Raw genomic sequence first — 21,589 nt, forward strand, 5'->3', positions numbered from 1 at the left:
CCTCCCTCTCCCTCTCTCTCCATCTGTCTCTCTCCCTCTCTTTCCTCTCCTTCCCTCCCTCTGTCTCTCTCTCCCTCTCTCTTCATCTCTGTCTCTCTCTCCATCTCTCTCTCCCTCTCTCTCCTTCTCTCTGTCCCTCTCTCTCTTTCTCCCTGTCTCTCTCCCTCTCTTTCCCTCTGTTTTTCTCTCTCCCTCCCTCTCTCTCCCTCCCTCTCTCTCCCTCCTTCTCTCTCCCTCCCTCCCTCCCTCTCTCTTCATCTCTGTCTCTCCATCTGTGTCTCTCTCTCCATCTCTGTCTCTGTCTCTCCTTCTCCCTCCCTCTCTCTCTCCCTCCCTGTCTCTCTCCCTCTCTTCCCCTCTGTTTTTCTCTCTCCCTCCCTCCCACTCCCTCCCTCTCTCTCCCTCCCTCCCTCTCTCCCTCTCCCTCTCTCCCTCTCTCCTTCCCTCCCTCCCTCTCCCCCCCCCCAACTCTTGTGAGTTTGGGCCACATCCGCCGAGCCTCAGAGCCTCCTCCCAGCTAGCCCTGCTCTCAAGGGTCACTCCTGCTAGACTTCAGACCGCTGGATGCAGTACCAGGGCTGGAGCCGGGGTCGGCTGCAATCGTGGCCCTTAGGGTGACATTTTTGAAATGCCACTTGGGCAGTTTTTCTCTTGTTTTCTTGTTTTCATGGTGGTTTTTTTTTGTTTGTTTTGCTTTTTGGGGTATCCCACGCGGCGGTGCTCGGGGGTTCCTCCCGGCTCTGCTCTCAGGGATCACTCCTGGCGGTGCTCGGGGGACCCGACGGGATGCCGGGGATCGAACCAAGGTTGGCTGCGTGCAAGGCAAAGGCCCTCCCCGCTCCGCTACTGCTCTGGCTCCCTCTCTTCTGCCATTTTCGCCAACTTCTTTCCTCCACAAGAGAGAAGACGTTTCACTTATTTCCTTTCCTTTTATTTCTTTTATGTCTTTAATCGAATCGCTGGAGCAATAGCACCGCGGGGAGGGCGTTTGCCTGGCACACGGCCGACCCGGGTTCGATTCCTCCGCCCCTCTCGGAGAGCCCGGCCAGCTCCCGAGAGGATCCCGCCCGCACGGTGGCAGAGCCCGGCAGCTCCCCATGGTGGCGTCTCCGAGATGCCAGACCCAGTCACAAGAACAAGTCTCACCATGGAGACGCGACTGGTGCCCGCTCGGGCAAATGGATGAGCCACCGGAGGACAGTGCTACCGTGCTACACTGACTGAATCACCACCAGACGCACAGTTGCAGAGTTGTTCCTAGTGGGGATTCAGTCATACGGTGTTCCAATCGCCCCGGAAAAGGGAGTTTTAGAAGGGCAGGCAGGAGGGAGGGAGGGAGGGAGGGAGGGAGACAGACAGACAGACAGACAGACAGACACAGAGAGACAGAGAGAAGAGGAAAGGAGGGGGAGAGAGAAAGAGAGAGAGGGAAGCAGAGGGAGAGAGAGAGACAGACACAGAGACAGAGAGACAGAGACAGAGAGGAGAAAGAGGGAAGGAGGGGGAGGGAGAGAGAGAAAGAGACAGGAGAAAGAGGGAAGGAGGGAGAGAGGGAGGGAGAGAGAGAAAGAGGGAGGGAGAGAGACAGGAGGAAGAGAAAGGGAGGGAGGGAGAGAGAGAGAAAGAGAGAAAGACAGAAGGAGGGAGGGAGGGAGACAGACAGACACAGAGAGACAGAGACAGAGAGGAGAAAGAGGGAAGGAAGAGAAGAGAGGGAGAGAGAGAGAAAGAGAGACAGAGAGAGACACACAAACAGAGACAGACAGAGGAGGAAGAGGGAAGGAGGGAGAGAGAGAGAAAGGGAGGGAGACAGAGACAGACAGACAGAGAGGAGGAAGAGAAAGGGAGGGAGGGAGAGATAAAGAGAGACAAACAGAGGTGAAAGAGGGAGGGAGACAGACACAGACACAGAGAGACAGAGACAGAGAGACAGGAGAAAGAGGGAAGGAAGGGGAGGGAGAGAGAGAGAAAGACAGACAGAGAGAGACACACAGACAGAGAGACAGAGGAGAAAGAGGGAAGGAGGGAGAGAGAGAGAAAGAGGGAGGGAGCGTAAAACAGAGACAGAGAGGAGAAAGAGAAAGAGGGAGGGAGAGAGAGAGAAAGAGAGACAGAGACAGAGGACAAAGAGGGAGGGAGACAGAGACAGACACAGAGAGACAGAGACAGAGAGGAGAAAGAGGGAAGGAGGGGGAGAGAGAGAGAAAGAGAGAGAGACAGAGAGGAGAAAGAGAGGGAGGGAGGGAGGGACAGTTGAGCAGGGCCCTTCCCTGAGCATGGCCAGGCAGGGTTGGATCCTGGGCACCCCCTGTGATCCCCCCGCCCGAGCCCACCGGTCATGACCCCTGAGTGCAGACCCAGAGATAAACACCATAAGTCGACCGTAGCCAAGCTTTCCGCCCAGCCCCGCAAATAATAAAATAAAACTGCACCAATTTGGGGCCCGAGAGGGAATGCCCCAGGGTGAAGGCGGTTGGGTGTGAGGAGCCCGCCCTGCTTTTGTTCCTGGTACAGCGCAGAGCCCCCAGACCGCCGGGTCTGTCCTGGGGAACAGGAAGGAGCAATGTCGTGGGACCCTCTGGGATGCCGGGGATCGAACCCGGGTCGTCCGCGTGCCAGGCCAACGCCCTCCCCGCTGGGCTCTCGCTCCGGCCCTGCTCTTCGGTTTCAGTAGTGTCTCCTGCCTCTGTGCTCAGGGGTGCCTGTTGGTGAGGCTCCGGGTACCGTGTTCCGTGTCGGGGACTGATTCGGCGTCCTTCATGCACCGAAGGCAGACGTGTTGGCCCCGTGCCGTCTCTCTGGCCCGGGCGTCCGTCGGAAAGCAGGAGGCCCGTGCAGACACGCTGGCCCTCCCGTTGCCGGCTGGCCGTGACTTTTCTCTGCTTGGCCGGCCGCACGCTCTCCGCAAACAAGCCGCGTGTCTGGGGGGGGCAGTGTAGGCGTCATTCACGCCAGCGTGTTCCTGGGTGTCTGCCCCGTGCCTCTTGCTCGTGTGGCTCTCGAAGCAGGCCCTCCCTGTGCCTCCGCTGCCATACCTGGCGGCCCACGGTGGGTGGACATCAACCAGCCCGCACTCAGGAAGGAGGGAATTTGCCCCAACACGGGGCCAAGGAGCCCTGCAGAGGGGAGGCACCGTGGAGACCCGGGCAGCGGGGGCTGGACTCTGCTTGCAGCGGGAGGGAGGGAGTGCTCCCGCAGCAGGGCTGGCTGGACCCCTCCGAAGCCCACGCCAGGCTTGGAAACGGGGGTTTGCACAGAGGCACCGAGGGAATGCCGCCGGGAGCGTGTTCCCTCCTGAAGCAGCGCCCTCGGAGGCTGCAGAAAGACGGCGGCCCCAGGGGCTGTTCTTGGACTCCACATCTGTGTGCACCCATGTACATGCACGTGTGCACATGCCCACACGTGCACAGGCACACATGTATGCACACGCATGCACACACATGGATATGTGCACACATGTATACTCATACACACATGTATACACTCACACGCGTGCATGTGTACACACGAGTACACACGCAAATATGCATACATACACGCGTGTATGCGTGCGCACTTGCATACGTACACACATGAACACACACATACACATGTATACACATGCACACATGTATACATGCTCATATGCACATGCATGCATACGTGCACACATGTCTGCGCACAAATGCATACACACAGATGAATGCACACGCACACACATGCAAACATGTATACACGCACACATACACACGTGCACGCATGCATACGTACACACATGAATACACACGTACACATGAGTACACATGTATACAAATGCACACATGTATACATGGACACATGCACATCCGTGCATACATATACACATGTATGTGCACTCATGCACACACATGCATACATACATGTATACATGCACACGTGAACACATGTATACACATGTACACGCGTGAATACACATGCATACACACATGCACACGTAGACACATGAATACACACATAAGCACATGCAAACACATACATGTACACATGCATGCACCACATGCATACGTACACATGCATGCACATGCACACATGCCTACATACGTCCACATATGAATGCACATGCACACGGATACATGTACACGGACACATGCGCACACATATGCCACATGCACACGCACACACATGTATACACATGCACATGGGTACACACGCACATGCGTGCCCACACGCACGCACCAGGCGTGCGCACCGTCCCGCTTCATGTCCCCGAGGGCACGTGGAACCGAACCCCGAGCCTCCTTCATGCCCGTCTTAACCTGGACGAGCACAGCGGCTCGCGCGTGGACGCGGTCACGGGGTCGTGGCGTCTCTGCGGCGCGCCACGGTCCCGAGCCTAGGCTGCGTCCAGGCCTCCCTCCTGCCCCCACACCCAGCTGCCTTCCTGGCGGCCGTGCGTGGGATGCCGCCTTCAAAGGCTCTGCCCACGGCCTGCCCTTTTGAACCCGCTCGTGGCCGCGGCCGCCACCTGCGTGGCCCAAACAGCCGGTTTCCTGCTGAGTGTCCCGGCGCCCCGAAACAGGCTCCCCCTGTGTTGGCCTGCGGCCCTGCTCGGCGCCGGGCGTGTGCTCTGTGATTACGGTCGCTCCGTCTTCGCGGTTGGCTCTTGACCAAGTGCTTCAGGCTCCCCCAGGGAATTCCCCTTTCCCTCCGTGGCATCCGGATGCTTCCGAGCGCCCTAGCCAGCAGCCCGGGTCCCCCGAGGTCGTCGTGCACCTCGCCTTGGTGCTTGGCCTCTCTTGGGACGCTCCCCGAGTCAGGTTTGGCAGCGAACTTAGAAGTCCAAACTTTTGCTGTATTGGTGGTGTTCTAGTTCCTGTGTTGTCTTCTCTTGGGCTGGACCGATACCACAGCGGGGAGGGCGTTGGCCTTGCAAGCGTCCAACACGGCCGACCCGGGTTCGATTCCTCCGCCCCTCTCGGGGAGCCCGGTAAGCCACCGAGAGTATCTTGGCCCGCACGGCAGAGCCTGGCCAGCTCCCCGTGACGTCTTCGAGATGCCAGACACAGTCACAACAAGTCTCACGATGGAGACGTGACTGGGCCCGCTCGCTGAACAACAGGAGGACAGTGACAGTGACAGTGATTGTCTTCTCTTATTTTACTCTGACCAGTGTTGTCCGCTTCAGCACAGAAAGACCGACAGTGCTGTGCTCCTACTGTTTGGGAGCTGATCGACTCTGAAATCTGTCCAGTCCTGGGCACCGTCCTAATTCCTTGACTCGGGCTTCAGTCCTGTAGTTCCTGACCCCCCTCCCCCCCGCCCCCCAAAGGGAGGTCCCGCCGTGGGACTGGGACGGACCCGGGGCAAGTGACAAAGCTACCTTGGCATCGGAATGGGACAATTCAGGAAGCAGAAGAGCACGCGGACTTGATGCAAGCTGTTATGACTTAAGAGACAGGACCCCCGTGGGGAAGGACACGCTGAACTTGGCCTGAGGACTTAGTCTAGGATTTACGGTAGAAGTCATGCTTGCTCTCAGAGCCCAGAGAAACAAGTTTTGGAATCTGCATCTCTTTGCAGTGTTTATCCAAATAACTGCAAGCATTCATAAGAAGTAAACCGAATTGTGTAACACGTACAGCTAGAAGGAAACGGAGAGGCAAGGTAGATGTCCCTGGGAGACAGAGTTAATCCCCCAAGAGAATCACCTCCGCGGAGAGGCTTGACCTCTGTGAATGATCAGTCTGACACCTACGTGCCGTCCTGAACCTCAACCCCCTCAGGTGTGGTATAAGGGATCCCAACAGCTCTGCATCCAGCGGGCCATTGGGACCTTCAGTCTCTTTGTCTCTGTTGGGGAGGGCATCGGCCACCCAACACACATGGCCTGCACCCACACTCACAACTCAGTCCGGGTCCTGGTGTCCAGGTCCTCGTACCTGATTCTCTGCTGGAGATTCTTAACACATCTTCACGTTTCCCTCAGAGTCCTTCTGAATTTCTCTCCGGCTGTGTGTGTGTGTGTGTGTGTGTGTGTGTGTGTGTGTGTGTCTGGCTCTGGGCACGGCTGGTGGGGTAGCCCTGCCTGAGGTTCTCTTTGTATCGGTGGCTCTCGGTGCTGTCAGCACGGTTGAGGCCAACCAGGACTCGTTCCTGGCTCTGCACTCAGGAATCACTGCTGGCGGGCTTGGGGGGCCCAGTGGGATGCCGGGGGTGGAAACTGAGTCTCCTCCCTGCCACCCTGTCCTCTGGCCTTCTGCCCTGGCCTGGGTACCCACTGGACTATGGCCCCACCCCGGGTACAGACACTTGATCCCCAGTAAGCTTCCCGGGAGGCGTACAGAGGCTCTGCCCTTGTCTTTGGTGACGTCTCCTGGTTTCAGGGTGCGAGCTCTTTGCTTTATCCTGTTTGAGTTTATTCCCTTTGGATGCCCTTAAGTTGCGTGTGTTTTTCTTTCCCGGTTTTTCTTTCTCTGTGGAGAGAGACGGCTGGTGTTTCCTGGTTGATGGTTTTTCTTTTCATTTCCCTCTGTGGTCCGGGGGGTTTTCCTTGCTAAGGTGTGTCCGAGTCACCTTTAGAATCCTCCACATCTGACTCATGACCGTGCAGACACAGGACTTGGCGTCTTTCATTGGTTTTCGAGTGTCTCAAACTTCTTGTTGGCGGCAGGTGGGCGGGTGGGCCACACTCAGAGCTGACTGCTGGCTCTGGGATCAGGGATCCTTCCTGGTAGGGCCTAGGGGATCCTCTGGGGTGCTGGTGGTGGGGGTCGGCCAGGCGCCAGGCAGGTGCCCTCCCTGTGATGACAGCGGGCCCCAAGGTGGGTTATGTGAAGTGGGGAGGAGAGAGACGGTCACTTTCTCCCCGTCTGCCTCTGCCCCCCCTGGGACCCAGGGTGACCCGGTTCTGGTCTCGCCTTGCAGAAAAAGAATTTCAGGACGGGCAGTGAAATAAATAGATTTTATCTGGAGGGTTTTTTGAAGGGGTGTGTGTGTGTGTGTGTGGAGAGTGTGTGTGTGTGTGTGTGTGTGTGTGGAAAGAGAGAGAGAGTGTGTGTGTGTGTGTGTGTGTGTGTGTGTAGTGCTCAAGAGAGACTCCAGGCTTCCCCAAGGGCAGAGAGACCCCTAGACACCCTCCCAAGCATCAGACAAGAAAGCGTGAAAGTCCCCATCTCCAGAGGGGAGATGCAGGGGACGCGTGTGCCCGGCCACTTGGCCACCAGCAGCACCTGGGCTCGGGCAGCCTCTGCGCCCTCCCTGAGTCCCAGGGGGCCTTGAGAGGGTGTCTCCCACCTGCCCCCATCGGGGGCTTCTCCCCGGGTCAGAGTCCATTGCTAAGGAGGTTGCCAGGGGGTTTGGGAGTGGGGAGGGGCTTCTTGGAGATTCTTTTCATAACTTTTGTTCCTGCAGGAGCTTCTGTGGGAGGGGGTTTGGGCTTCTGCTGTGACGCTGAGCTGCCTGGCACTTGTCCCGAGCCCTTCTGCCTTGGCTCCTGGGGTCCGAGCCCATGCTTTGCGGAGACAGCCCAGACCCACGGTGCATGGCACGCCCATCGTTCTGAGGGGGGCGTCTGCGCCTCTCTATGGAGCTGCCTCGGGACAGGCTTAAAGAGACGCAGGTCTCGGTCCCCGGAGCGGGGGGTCCACCACGTCATCCCTGCCTTGTGCTGGGGTCCTGACGCCGTCCCCTTCCCCGCCGCGAGGCGTCTGGCTGTTCCGCGTGGCTTCCTCCTCCGCGCTGGCCTCTGTAGTTCCTGCCTTCCTCCGGAAGAGGCGAGGACTGGGTGTCCCCTGAATCCCTAGGGAATTGGGCTTCCACGGAGAGGCCTGTTCGGGCAGGAAGGATACGCAGAAACAACCTGAAGCCCCCACCTCTGCAAGGCTGCCTTAGGGTCCCGGGAGCTGTGGCTGTCTTGTTGCCCGTGTTTCTGTTCTGCATCCTTCCCGCCTCTGTGATTTTAGGACTCTGCCGGAAACAGTGACCAAAGGAGGTGACCTCCCGACTGCCCGGAAAGGACACGTACCCATTTTCCATTCCTTCAAGTTGTAGCTTTTTTTTTGTTTTGTGGTGAAGTTGTGTGTGTGTGTGTGTGTGTGTTTTAATCGGATCACCGTGAGATACAGTCACAAGCTTTCATGTTTGAGTTTCAGCCACACAGTGATTAAACCCCCATCCCTCCACCAGTGCACATTCCCACCACCAATACCCCCGGTATACCCACCCCGTTCCCACGCTCCCCCCCGTCTCCATGGCAGACAATTAGACAATTTCCTCCATCCTCTCTGTCTCTCTTCTTTGGGGCATTACGGTGTGAAAATGTTTTTAATGAAAGAACAATAGAACGTTTATCAGGAAATCTAAATGGCCAGTAGGCCCCTGACAGTACTCTTGTACTTGGAAATCTGAATGTCGTCTTTTATAAATGCGTGGTATATTTTTCCACTTAATTTAAATATATATATATTCAACTAAATATATGTATGTATAGTTGAATCACCATGAGAGACAGACTTAGAAAGCTGTTCATGGTCAGGGTTCAGTCCAACAGTGTTCCAACCCCCGTCCCTCCACCAGGGCACATTTCCCACCACCAGGGTGCCCGGGTTCCCTCCCACCACCCCGCAAGCCTGTCTCTGTGGCAGGCAGGCACTTTCTCTCTCTCTCTCTCTCTCTCTCTCTCTCTCTCTCTGACTCTGTCTTCCCCCCCCCCCCACGATGGGAGGCATCTGCCAGTTATATCTGAATCTGAATTGCCCCTACACACACACACACACACACACACACACACACAGACACACAGACACACGTACGTGACGTCCTGATGCCAGGATGCTGATTTCTCTCTGTCCTGAATCACTGCACCTACCTCTTCACGATGCTTTTTTTTTTTTTTTAATTTTTTTTTTTTCTCTGAAGGCATTTGCTGGGTGAGTCTTTGAGGAGGTGGAAGTCACCTTGAGCTCCTTAGGGGGCGAAATACAGTGCTGCCTGGAGAGAGGGCATATTATTAATTCAGCCTCCTTCATCTCCTTCATGCTTTGAAGGTGAGCGATGTGGCCCACGCAGGTATTTAGCAAGTTAAATTGGAGGCCTGGCTGGCGGTGCTCGGAGGAAGCGGCCCTGATTATGATGCAGAGGCGTGTCTGAGCGCATCCGTCAAAGGTCCGATTATCACACAGGGGCGCCTCAGGACCACTCAGCGGCGGCCTGGAGAATGCCAGAGGAGAGGGCGTGTCCCTGTGGACCAGTCAGCGGAGGAAGGAGCCGATGATGATGATGATGATGATGCCAGGTGGGCGTGTCTGGACCAATCAGCAGGGAAGAGGCTCTGAGGATGCTCGGAGAGGCGTGGCTCTGTGGACCAATCAGCAGGGGAAGGTGCTGATGATGCCAAGGGGCGTGTCTGTGTGGACCAATCAGGAGGGGAAGGTGCTGATGATGCCAAGGGGCGTGTCTGTGTGGACCAATCAGGTGGGGAAGAAGTGCTGATGATGACAGAGGGGCATGTCTGTGGACCAATCAGAAGAGGGAGGAGCCCTGATGATGACAGAGGGGCGTGTCTGTGTGGACCAATCAGGAGGGAAAGAAGCCTCATTATGCCAGAGGGGCGTGTCTGGGTCAATCAAAAGGGTGAGAGACTCTGGTTATGCCAGAGGGGCGTGTCTGCGTGAACCAATCAGAACAGGGAGAAGCGCTGATTATGCCAGGGGGCGTGGCTGTGGACCAATCAGAATGTGAAGAGGCTCTGATTATGACAGAGGGGCGTGTCTGTGTGGACCAATCAGGAGGGAAAGAGGCCCTGATGATGCCAGAGGGGCGTGTCAGCGTGAACCAATCAGAAGGGAAAGAAGGTTTGATTATGACAAGGCATATCTGTGGACCAATCAGGAGGGAAAGAAGCTCTGGTTATGCCAGAGGGGCGTGTCTGTGGGCCAATCAGAAGGGAAAGAAAGTTTGATTATGACAGGGCATATCTGTGGACCAATCAGAAGGGAAAGAAGGTTTGATTATGACAAGGCATATCTGTGGACCAATCAGGAGGGAAAGAAGCCTCATTATGCCAGAGGGGCGTGTCTGTATGGACCAATCAGGAGGGAAAGAAGCCTCATTATGCAAGAGGGGCGTGTCTGTGTGGACCAATCAGGAGGGAAAGAAGCCTCATTATGCAAGAGGGGCGTGTCTGTGTGGACCAATCAGAAGGGAAAGAAGCTCTGTTTATGTCAGAAGTGCGTGTCTGTGGGCCAATCAGAAGGGAAAGAAGGTTTATGACAGGGCATATCTGTGGACCAATCAAAAGAGGGAGAAGCGCTGATTATGCCAGAGGGGCGTGGCTGTGGACCAATCGGAATGCGAAGAGGCTCTGATTATGACAGAGGGGCTTGTCTGTGGACCAATCAGAAGGGGAAGAGGCTCTGGTTACGCCAGAGGGGCGTGTCTCTTGGCCAATCAGAGGGGATAGAGGCTCTGATTGTGACAGAGGGGCATGTCTTTGCGGACCAATCAGAAGGAAAAGAAGCTTTGATGATGACAGAGGGGCGTGCCTGTGGGCCAAACAGAAGGGGATAGAGGCTCTGATTATGACAGCGGGGCATGTCTGTCTGGACCATTCAGAAGGGGAGGGAACCCTCATTATGCCAGAGGGTGCGTTTGTGGTGGATCAAATCAGCAGGGCAGACATCCCCGAATGGAAGGGCTTGCCTGTGTGGAGCAGTTAGTGGGGGTGATTGAGCCCAGATGCTGATGCAGAGCCTGTCTTCAGGGACCAGTCAATCAGCAGGCGTCCTTGGCAGTGGGGGACCCCGGAATAGGTGCTTGAGGCAAGCGTGTTTTAGGGATGCTCTTGGTCCAGGCTCCTTCGTCCACTTGGTGTTTGTGGTGGTGGTTTGGTGGCTGGGCTTTGGAACACACCCCACATCCTTTCCATGGGGGCTTGGTGCTGGGGGGTGGGGGAGGGTCACTCCAGGGGACACTCGGGGGACCAGCTGCCACTGACCATCTAGACCCCGGCCTGGAATTTCACACGTTTTCATCTCATCCTGCCTTGTCCGCCAGCCTCCCAAGAGTCGGGGACGTTTTCTAAGGCTTATTAGAACATGCTTTTCTTTGCTTCCTCTGTTTTGTAATTCCAGGGCTGGGTTTGGGAAAGCCAAGGTCCTGGAGAATCAAACCTCCGGCTTGTCACATGCCAGGACCACAACTCTGGCTTTGGCCCTACACAATGTTTCAGGAGGTGAGAAAGCTCCAACCGTTGGGGTGAAGCACTAGGCAGTCCCTTCCCACTTTAATTTCCACCCCCCCACCACCACCACACCTTAGCCCCCCACACCTCTGCTTCCCCAGGAGCTGCGGTGAGAACCGCCAGGTGTGTGCGCTTGCAAAAACAGAAACTAAAGCAATCCAGAACCACCCCGCAAAAAGACAAAAAGAAACAATAGTAAAGTAATCCCTGGCAAACTAGTAGCTACAATGTAGCACTCACCACAAAAGCCCAGCAGAACCAGTAGCTACAATGTAGCACTTGCCACAAAAGCCCAGCAAACCAGTAGCTACAGTGTAACACTCGCCTCAAAAAGCCCCTGGATCAAATTGCAACAGTTTCAACCGCAGGAGCATGTAATTCCCGGGTGGTTTTGTTCTGGGTGGAATTGGCTCATCCCCTAGTGCCTCGCTGCGTGTCTGGACCTGGTGCTCCGCCCGTGCTGGTGGCCCTTCCTGGTTGGGACAGTGCCTTGGTGTGGTCCCTGGGGGGGCCAAACTTCGGGGCTCCCTGGGCATGGTAGTGGGCTGCACACTTCTCCACAGCTGTCCATGCCCTTCTGCCCTGGCTCTGCCCCTCCGTGTCACCCCCCCTTCCCGGCCTCGTCTCTTGTCCCCAGAGTAATGGTCAGGTTTTACTTCGTGCATCCTCGACACACGGGGAGCCACTTTTCTGGCCACCAAAGCGGTCACTGTGATTTGGGTAGAATGCCCAAGGCTGATGCTTACTCAAGTGGTAGTGCTCATGTCTGATTCCAGGCTCTGTGCTCAGAGTTGACTCCTAGTTCTGTGCTCAGGGATGACTCCTAGTTCTGTGTTCAGGGCTCACTCCTGGCTCTGTGCTCTGGGCTGATTCCTGGCTCTGTGCTCAGCGATGACTCCTAGTTCTGTGTTCAGGGTTGACTCCTACCTAGTTTCGTGCTCAGGGCTGACTCTTAGTTCTGGGCTTAGGGATCATTCCTGGCTCTGTACTTGGGACTCACTCCTGACTCTGTGTTCAAGGCTCATTCCCAGCTCTGTGCTCAGGGATCACTCCTGACTTCAGTGCTCGGGGCTGAATCCTGGCTCTGCTTAGGACTGACTCCTAGTTCTGTGCTCGGGACTGACTCCTGGTTCTGTGCTCAGGACTCACTCCTGGCTCTGCTCGGGGCTCACTCCTGGCTCTGAGCTCAAGACTGACTCCTGACTCTGTGCTCAGGGCTCACTCCTGGCTCTGTGCTCAGGGATCACTCCTAGCTCTGTGCTCAGGGATCACTCCTAACTCAGTGCTAGGGGCTGATTCCTGGCTCTGCTTGGGACTGACTCTCTGTGCTCAGGGCTCACTCCTGGCTCTGTGCTCAGGGCTCACTCCTGGCTCTGTACTCAGGACTCACTCCTCACTCTGTGCTCACGGCTGATTCCTGGCTCTGTGTTCAGGGCTGATCCCTGGCTCTGTACTTGGAACTCACTCCTGACTTTGTGCTCAGGGCTGACTCCTGACACTGTGCTCAAGGCTCACTCCCGGCTCTGTGCTCAGAGCTCACTCCTGGCTCTGTGCTGAGGGCTGACTCCCAGGTCTGTGTTCAGGGTGCAGTCCCGGCTCTGTGCTCAGGGCTGACTCGCAGCTCTGTGCTCAGGTCTCCCTCCCGGCTCTGTGCTCGGGGCTCACTCCTGGCTCTGCTTCGGGCTGACTCCCGGCTCTATGCTCAGAGATCACTCCCGGCTCTGTGGTCAGGGCCCAGTCCTGGTGTGCTCAGGGCACCATATGCAGTGGGACCGGCCACGGGAAGGCAGGTCCCTTACCCCAGTCACAGCTCTCCGGCCTCACTGTGTTATTTCTACACTTTGGTTTGGCGAGGGTCCCACCCGGCGATGCTCAGGGCTTCCCTCCTGGCTCTGCACTCAGGGATCACTCCTGATGGGGTTCGGGTTGGGGGGGCACCGTTTGAGGTGCTGGGAATCGAACCAGGGTCCACCACGTGCGAGGCCAAAGGCCTTCATCCTGCCGCCTCCCAGCCATGCCTCACTGGGGGATGGGTGTGTGAGGATAGTCCCGGCTGGGGTCTGGGGGCCTGGGGCAGCCTAGCGGGTATGGAGCCTGCTGGGGTCCGTGGGGTTGGGGGCGGCTGGCATCGCCCAGGCCTCAGAGAGACTCATTCATTTCCTGCTCTCCTGTGGCGTGTCCCACCCTGGCCTCAACCGGCCCAGCAGTCGTGGGGAAGATGGGGGTGTCCCCTGAGCCCTGCCTTGGGTAGGCGCCACCCTGTGGCTTTTGAGGAGGGCGTGAGAGCCTGGGGCCGCCGTGTGTGGCCCGACTTTCTATCCCTGTTCAGCCCGGAGCTGGCCACGTGCCGGGGACCCTGCCTCCTGGATCCCGCCGTGCCTGAAACCCCTCCGTGCCGGCCCCAACTTGCCACAGGCCCGGCGGCTAGGGGCTGGATCCCCGGCGGCCTCCGCTACGCTGACCACTGTCCCCTCCTGCTCCCCAGGGGCCGATCGGCTGATCCGCCACCTCCACAAACACCGGGTGCCCATCGCCGTGGCCACCAGTTCGGGTGCCACTTCCTTCGAGCTGAAGACACGCCGCCACGGCCCCTTCTTCGGCCTCTTCCACCACGTGGTGCTGGGTGACGACCCCGAGGTGCGCAGCGGCAAGCCACACCCCGACATCTTCCTCGCCTGCGCCGGGAGGTTCTCGCCGCCCGCGCCCGCCGACAAGGTCAGTGGCCACGACGCGTGGCCCCTCTGCTGTGTGCCAGCTCCCGGGCAGGGGGGGTGGCGTCGGGCTGGGCGCTGGGCACGGGTCTGTCACCCAACATGCGTGAACCACGGGGTGCAGGAAAAGGCTACATTGGGGGGGGACACGTTTCGTGGACAACCCCCAAGCCACGTGGGCCGCCCTCCTAGAGAGTGACGCATGTGGGTAGTGTGTGTGCGCGTGCATGTGTCTATGTGTGTGTGTGCCTGTTATGTTGTGTGTGTTGGGTGCATGTGTGTGCTTGTGTGTGTCAGTTGCGTGTGTTGTGTATGTGTGCGCGTGTGTGCCTGCGTGTGGTGTGTGCATATGTTCGTGTGTTTTGTGTGTGTGTTCGTGTGTGTGTGCAAATGTGTCTATGCACGTGTGTGCTGATATGTCTGTGTGTGCGCGTGTGTGTGTGCTGATCTGTGTGTGTGTGCTCTGTTGTGTTATGTGTGCTGGGTGCTTGTGTGTGCGCGTGTGTATGTTCTGTCTGTTGTGTATGTGTGTGTATGTGTGCCTGCGTGTGGTGTGTGCGTATGTTCATGTGTTTCGTGTGTGTGTTTACGTGTTTGTGTGTGTGTGCGAACGTCTTTATGTGTGTGCGTGGGCTGTGTTTCGTTATGTGTGTTGGGTGCATGTGTTTGTGCACACGTGTGTGCATCTGTGTGCGTATGTGTGTGTGCGTGCGTGTGTGTGCATACATGTCTGTGTGTGGTCTCTGGTGTTATGCGTGTTGGGTGCACGTATGTGCGTGTGTCTGTTGTGTGTGTGGACATGTGTGTGTTTGCGTGTTGTGTGTATATGTGCGTTTGTGTGTTGTGTTTGCACGTGTGCGTGCCTGCGTGCTGTGTGTCCATGTTTGTTTTGTGTAGGTTCGATGGGGGGTCCCCTCGTCTCCTGGTCCTGTGTCCTTCCCTGCAGGACCCCCCCGGGACGTGCTCAGAGGAGCACTGGGAGCAAGTGCTCGCGTAGGAACTGTGCTTGTTGGGGGTCGGGGGCCAGGCCAGGCGGGGCTTTGGGTTCAGAGGTGCGCGTTCCTGGTGGCGGTGCTGTGGCTGGGGCGGCGGGGGACGCTGCCTGTGCGGGGTCCGTCGAACCTGGGCTCGGCATCCACTCTGCTACCCTGCCCAGCCGTGTACTCAGCAAGGCGTGTCCGTCGGGCTCGGCAAGGATGGTCCAGTCTGTGTGTCTCTCGCTCTCTTCCTCTCGGTCGCTCTCTGTCCTTCTGTCTCTCGGTCTCTCTGTCCTATCTCTCTGTCTCTGTCCTATATCTCTGTGTCCTATCTCTCTGTGTCTCTGACTCTGTCCTTCTGTCTCTTGGTCTCTATGTCCTTCTATCTCTCTGTCTCTCCGTCTCTGTCCCTCTGTCTCTCCATCTCTCTGTCCTCCTATCTCTCTGTCTCCCTCTCGGTCTCTCCCTATTTCTCTCCCCCCCCGTCCGTTTCTCCCTCTCTCCCCGTTCTCCTCTTTCCTCTCTCTATTCTGTTTCCTCTCCCTCCCTCACTGCCTCCCGCTCTCCCTTCCTCCTTTCTTACTTCCCCTGTCCTTGCTTCCTCCCAATTTTTTCTCCCACTCTCACTTCCTGCCACCCTTCCTTCTCCCACTCCTTTCCTGCCACTCATTTCCTCCCACCCTCGCTTCCTCCCGCACTTCACTTCCTCCCACCCTCACTTCCTCCCACCTTCACTTCCTCCCACCCTCACTTCTTCCCTCCTTCACTTCCTCCCGCCCTCACTTCCTCCCACCCTCACTTCCTCCCTCCTTCACTTCCTCCCTCCTTCACTTCCTCCCGCCCTCACTTCCACCCACCTTCCCTTTCTTCCATCTTCACTTCCTCCCGCCCTCACTTCCTCCCGCCTTCACTTCTTCCCACCCTCACTTCCACCCTCACTTCCTCCAACCCTCACTTCCTCCCACCCTCGCTTCCTCCCGCACTTCACTTCCTCCCACCTTCACTTCCTCCCGCCCTCACTTCCTCCCACCCTCACTTCCTCCCGCCCTCACTTCCTCCCTCCTTCACTTCCTCCCGCCCTCACTTCCTCCCACCCTCACTTCCTCCCGCCCTCACTTCCTCCCTCCTTCACTTCCTCCCGCCCTCACTTCCACCCACCTTCCCTTTCTTCCATCTTCACTTCCTCCCGCCCTCACTTCCTCCCGCCCTCACTTCCTCCCGCCTTCACTACTTCCCACCCTCACTTCCACCCTCACTTCCACCCTCACTTCCTCCCGCCCTCACTTCCTCCCACCCTCGCTTCCTCCCACCCTCGCTTCCTCCCGCACTTCACTTCCTCCCACCCTCACTTCCTCCCGCCTTCACTTCCTCCCGCCCTCACTTCCTCCCGCCCTCACTTCCTCCCGCCCTCACTTCCTCCAACCCTTCCTCCCGCCCTCACTTCCTCCAGCCCTCACTTCCTCCCGCCCTCACTTCCTCCCGCCCTCACTTCCTCCCGCCCTCACTTCCTCCCACCCTCACTTCCTCCCACCTTCACTTCCTCCCACCCTCACTTCTTCCCTCCTTCACTTCCTCCCGCCCTCACTTCCTCCCACCCTCACTTCCTCCCGCCCTCACTTCCTCCCTCCTTCACTTCCTCCCGCCCTCACTTCCACCCACCTTCCCTTTCTTCCATCTTCACTTCCTCCCGTCCTCACTTCCTCCCTCCTTCACTTCCTCCCGCCTTCACTACTTCCCACCCTCACTTCCACCCTCACTTCCACCCTCACTTCCTCCCGCCCTCACTTCCTCCCTCCTTCACTTCCTCCCGCCCTCACTTCCACCCACCTTCCCTTTCTTCCATCTTCACTTCCTCCCACCCTCACTTCCTCCCGCCCTCACTTCCTCCCGCCCTCACTTCCTCCAACCCTCACTTCCTCCCGCCCTCACTTCCTCCAACCCTCACTTCCTCCCGCCCTCACTTCCTCCAACCCTCACTTCCTCCAACCCTCACTTCCTCCCGCCCTCACTTCCTCCCGCCCTCACTTCCTCCAAACCTCACTTCCTCCAAACCTCACTTCCTCCCGCCCTCACTTCCACCCTCACTTCCTCTCGCTTTCACTTCCTCCTGCCCTCATTTCCTTCCGTCCTCACTTCCTCCTGCCTTCAATTCCTCCAACCCTCACTTCCACCTTCACTTCCTCCCACCCTCACTTCTTCCTGCCCTCATTTCCTCCCGCCTTCCTTTCCTCCTGCCCTCACTTCCTCCTGGCCCCTCTCCCTCCCGTCTGTGTCCATCTCCCCTGCGGCCGTTTCCGCCTCTTCCCCGCCCTGGGTCCCGCCTGCTCCCAACCCCTCCTTCCGTCACCTTCCGGGTGCTCTGGACGCCGCGGGTGGAGTCCCCGAGACGTGGCTGGCCGTGCCCATGGCAGCATCCCCCCACGTGGGCTGGCGGGGACCCTGTCCTGGGCTGGACTCGGGCCCGGGGCTCTGCGGCCGTGGCAGGGCAGGGCGCCCTGTGCCCGCCGGCCGGTTGGAGGAAGTGTCCATGCACCTTCCCTCTGTCCACGCCGCGTGGGTCCCCCACAGCAGGACTTGTGGGTCCCCAGGACTTGCTTAGGGGCCGTATTCTCTGCACGCTCGCTGGACGCTTTGTTTGACCTTGGCACTTGGGTGTTGGGGCCACGCCGGGCGCTGCTTGGGGGGGACTCCCACCTCAGTGCTCTGCCGTGACTCCCGGCGGGGCTCCGTGGGCCATCGGGGACATCAGAAACGGGACCCCAGGACCTGGGCCGGCCGTGTGCCAGGCCAGCGCCCTCCCCGCCGGAGGGTCACGCTGGCTTTGTGCGTGGGAGCCTGTGTGCAGGGTGGGAGCCACGGCTCAGGGCGGTGGCCGCCAGGGCGCTGAGCGGAGCACTGAACCAAGAGCTTCCGGCATGCAGTGTGGCCGTGGGTTGGTCCGCCTGGCTCTTGTCGCCCACAGGAAGCCCCTGGGCTGGCCCTTCATGCCACGCTGAGCCCGGGCTGGCCGCCCGCACCTCAGCCTGCAGGTGGCCACGCACAGAGCGTGAGGATGAAGGGAAACGGCAGATCCGTGGCCCTGACAAACAGCCACGTGGCTGGGTGCGTCACACAAGGCAGGGCCACACACACACACACAGAGTCACACAAGTCACAGCCCCAGGCTCACACACTGACACAGACAGTCGCACAAGGCAAAGTCATGGGCTCACACACAGACACACACACATCTTCCTCTAGAACACAGTGACATGCACACAGACACGCACGCATTCCTATGGATTCACACAGACACACACAGGTACGTACACGCGCTCACATGGACACCCACAGAGACTCACACAGACACCCTGAGGCCCGCACACACTGACACAGGTCCACACACAGCCTCACGCACACACACACATATAGAGACACACACACACAGGTTCCTCTAGACCACGCTGACAAAGACAGACATGCGCGTGTTCCTATGGGCTCACACGGACACACACAGAGGCTCACACAGACACCCCGAGGCCCACGCACACTGACCCAGGTCCACACACAGGCTCATGCACACACACACACACACACACACAGAGACACACACATACACAGGTTCCTCTAGACTACACTGACACAGACAGACATGGATGCGTTCCTACAGATTCACACAGACACACACAGTTACCTACACAGGCTCATACAGACATCCACAGAGGCTCACACACACTGAGGCCCACACACACTGACACAGGCACACACACACAGAGAGACACACACAACACAGGTTCCTCTGGACCACACTGACTCAGACACGCGCATGTTCCTACGGGCTCACACAGACACACACAGGTTCACACAGACACCCCGAGGCCCCCACTCACTGACACAGGTCCACACACAGGCTCACACACACACACACGCACACATACATAGAGACACACACAGCAAGACAGACATGCGCACGTTCCTATGGGCTCACACAGACACACCGAGGTCCACACACAGGCTCACGCACACACACACACACACACAGACACACACAACACAGGTTCCTCTAGACCGCACTGACACAGATAGACACGCGCGCATTCCTACGGGCTCACACAGACACATACAGAGGTTCACACAAACACACCGAGGCCACCACACCCTGACACAGGTCCATACACAGGCTCATGCACACACACACTAACACAGACAGGATCCCTCACAGGCTGCTGGGGATAGAGCCAGGCCACAGACGGCAGGAAACCGCAGAGCAGTCAGCGTGTGTGTGTGTGTGTGTGTCTGTGCTGGGAGCCTGGTGCGTGTGGGCACTGCCTGGTGTGTGCGTGTAAACACGGGGATGCCAGCAGGCATGAGCGTCCCTCTGTGTGTGTGAGCACGGGAGGTTGTGTGTGTGTGCATGGGCCAGCCCAGGGGCACCCACACATCTGCAGGGAGAGGAGTGAGCACGTGTGGGCCCGCCTGGGACCGTGTGGGCGTCTGGATGCACACGTGTGCTCTGCATGCGTGTGCGTGTCTGCAGGTGTGTCGATGTGTCGCCAAGTATACCCGTGTGTGGGCGTGTGGACACTGTACATTTGGGGGGGTGTCAGCGTGAGCCTTTAGAGGGGGTGTGCGTGTGTGTCTGGATGTGAGCCCGTGGGCTGGGCTTGTGTGTCTGCGTGGGAGTGTTCTCTGAGCCCATGTGTGTGCGTGTGTGTCTGTGAATCCATGTGTATGCACGTGTCTGTGTGTGTGTGAACCCATGTGTGTAGCTGTGTGTGTCTGTGGGTTTGTGTATGTGTCTGCGTGAGCCGGTGTGTGTGCACGTGTGTGTGACCCTGTCTGTGCGTGTGTGTGTTGCTGTGGGTGACCGTGTCTGTGTGAGTGTGTGTGTGAATGAGCCTGTGTGTGTACCTGTGTCAGTGTGCGTGGGCCTCGGTGTGTCTGTGTGAGCCTGTGTGTGTGAGCCTGGGGCTCTGCCTTGCGTGACTCCATGTGTGTGTATGTGTGTGTGTCACTGTGTGAGTGTGTGAGCTGGGGCTGTGCCTTGTGTGACTTCGTGTGTGTATATGTGTGTCAGTGCGTGTGTGAGCCTGGTGTTGTGCCTTGTGTGACCCCGTGTGTGTGTGTGTGTGTGAGCTTCGGGCTGTACCTTGTGTGACTCCGTGTGTGTATATGTGTGTGTGTCAGTGTGTGATTGTGTGAGCCTGGAGTTGTGCCTTGTGTGACTCCGTGTATGAGTGTGTAAGCCTGGGGCTGTACCTTGTGTGAGACCGTGTGTGTATGTGTGTGTGTCAGTGTACGAGCCTGGAGCTGTGCCTTGTGTTACTTCGTGTGTGTGTATGCATGCGTGTGTCAGTGTGTGATTGTGTGAGCCTGGAGTTTTGCCTTGTGTGACTCCGTGTGTGTGTCAGTGTGTGAGTGTGTGAGCCTGGGGCTGTGCCTTGTGTGACTCTGTGTGTATGTGTGTGTCAGTGTGTGAGTGTGTGAGCCTGGGGCTGTGCCTTGTGTGACTCCGTGTGTGTGTGTTTGTCAGTGTGTGAGTGTGTGAGCCTGGGGCTGTGCCTTGTGTGACTGCGTGCATGTGTGTGTGTGTGTGTGTGTGTGCGCGCGCGGGTGGGCCCGGAAGGAGCATCTCACCTCGCCCCGCGCTCTCTCTCCCCCGCCTCCCCCCCCCCCCCAGTGCCTGGTGTTCGAGGACGCACCCAACGGCGTGGCGGCGGCCACGGCAGCAGGGATGCAGGCGGTGATGGTGCCCGACGCCCACCTGAGCCGCGAGCTGACCGGCCAGGCCACCCTGGTGCTGGGCTCCCTGCACGACTTCCGGCCCGAGCTCTTCGGCCTGCCGCCCTTCGACTGAGCTGGGCTCCCCCTACACACACACACACACACACACACACACACAGAGCCCCCGGCCCCCCTCACACTCCACACTCCACTTCCTCTCGCGGCCCAGGTGCAGTCACGGCTGAGGCACGAGCCGGAGGGTCACAGCTGAGTCCCGGGTGACACCAGACAGCCCGATGAGGGCCCAGGGGAGCCTTGCACACCACGCACACGGACACACAGGTTCCCCGGGAGACACATGTGCGTGCCCACGTGGCTCCTCACGGGGCCATGAGGAACACACGTGCACACGCGTGTACTCACACCCAGGAGGAGCGTGTCTGTCATGAACATACATACACATGCGTGTACTCGCACCCAGGAGGAGCGTGTCTGTCACGAACATGCGTACACATGCGTGTGCTCACACCCAGGAGGAGCATGTCTGTCACGAACATGCCTACGCATGCGTGTACTTACACCCAGGAGGAGCATGTCTGTCGCGAACATGCCTACACATGTGTGCATTCACACCCAGGAGGAGCGTGTCTGTCACGAACATGCCTACACATGCGTGTGCTCACACCCAGGAGGAGCGTGTCTGTCACAAACATGCCTACACATGCGTGTACTTACACCCAGGAGGAGCATGTCTGTCGCGAACATGCCTACACATGTGTGCATTCACACCCAGGAGGAGCGTGTCTGTCACGAACATGCCTACACACACATGTACTCACATGTATGCGTGGATGAATGCACACATGTGCCACAGCGGACCTGACAGGTGGACCTGTCCTGTCACAGGTGTGAGCGCTGTACAAACGCCCCCTCGGGGGAGACACTCGCATGAACACGTCGGAGTGAGGACACACATGTGTTCCCTTGGAAAGCCGTCAGCA

At 58.1% G+C, this 21,589-nt stretch overlaps 1 protein-coding gene across 1 annotated transcript in view; it reads left to right on the top strand.

Annotated features, from left to right (window-relative positions):
* PUDP (pseudouridine 5'-phosphatase) overlaps positions 1 to 20,745 on the top strand; it is a 34,730-nt gene extending 13,985 nt beyond the window's left edge. The window contains exons 3-4 of the mRNA XM_056109507.1: positions 13,683 to 13,912; positions 20,545 to 20,745. Coding sequence (XP_055965482.1) covers positions 13,683 to 13,912; positions 20,545 to 20,721 — 407 coding nt within the window. The 3' untranslated portion in view covers positions 20,722 to 20,745. The remainder of the gene's footprint in view (positions 1 to 13,682; positions 13,913 to 20,544) is intronic.
* Positions 20,746 to 21,589: the final 844 nt, after the last annotated feature.

The sequence above is a fragment of the Sorex fumeus genome, unplaced genomic scaffold, assembly GCF_029834395.1.
Source record: "Sorex fumeus unplaced genomic scaffold, SorFum_2.1 ptg000275l, whole genome shotgun sequence".
In the NCBI taxonomy this organism is placed as follows: domain Eukaryota; kingdom Metazoa; phylum Chordata; class Mammalia; order Eulipotyphla; family Soricidae; genus Sorex; species Sorex fumeus.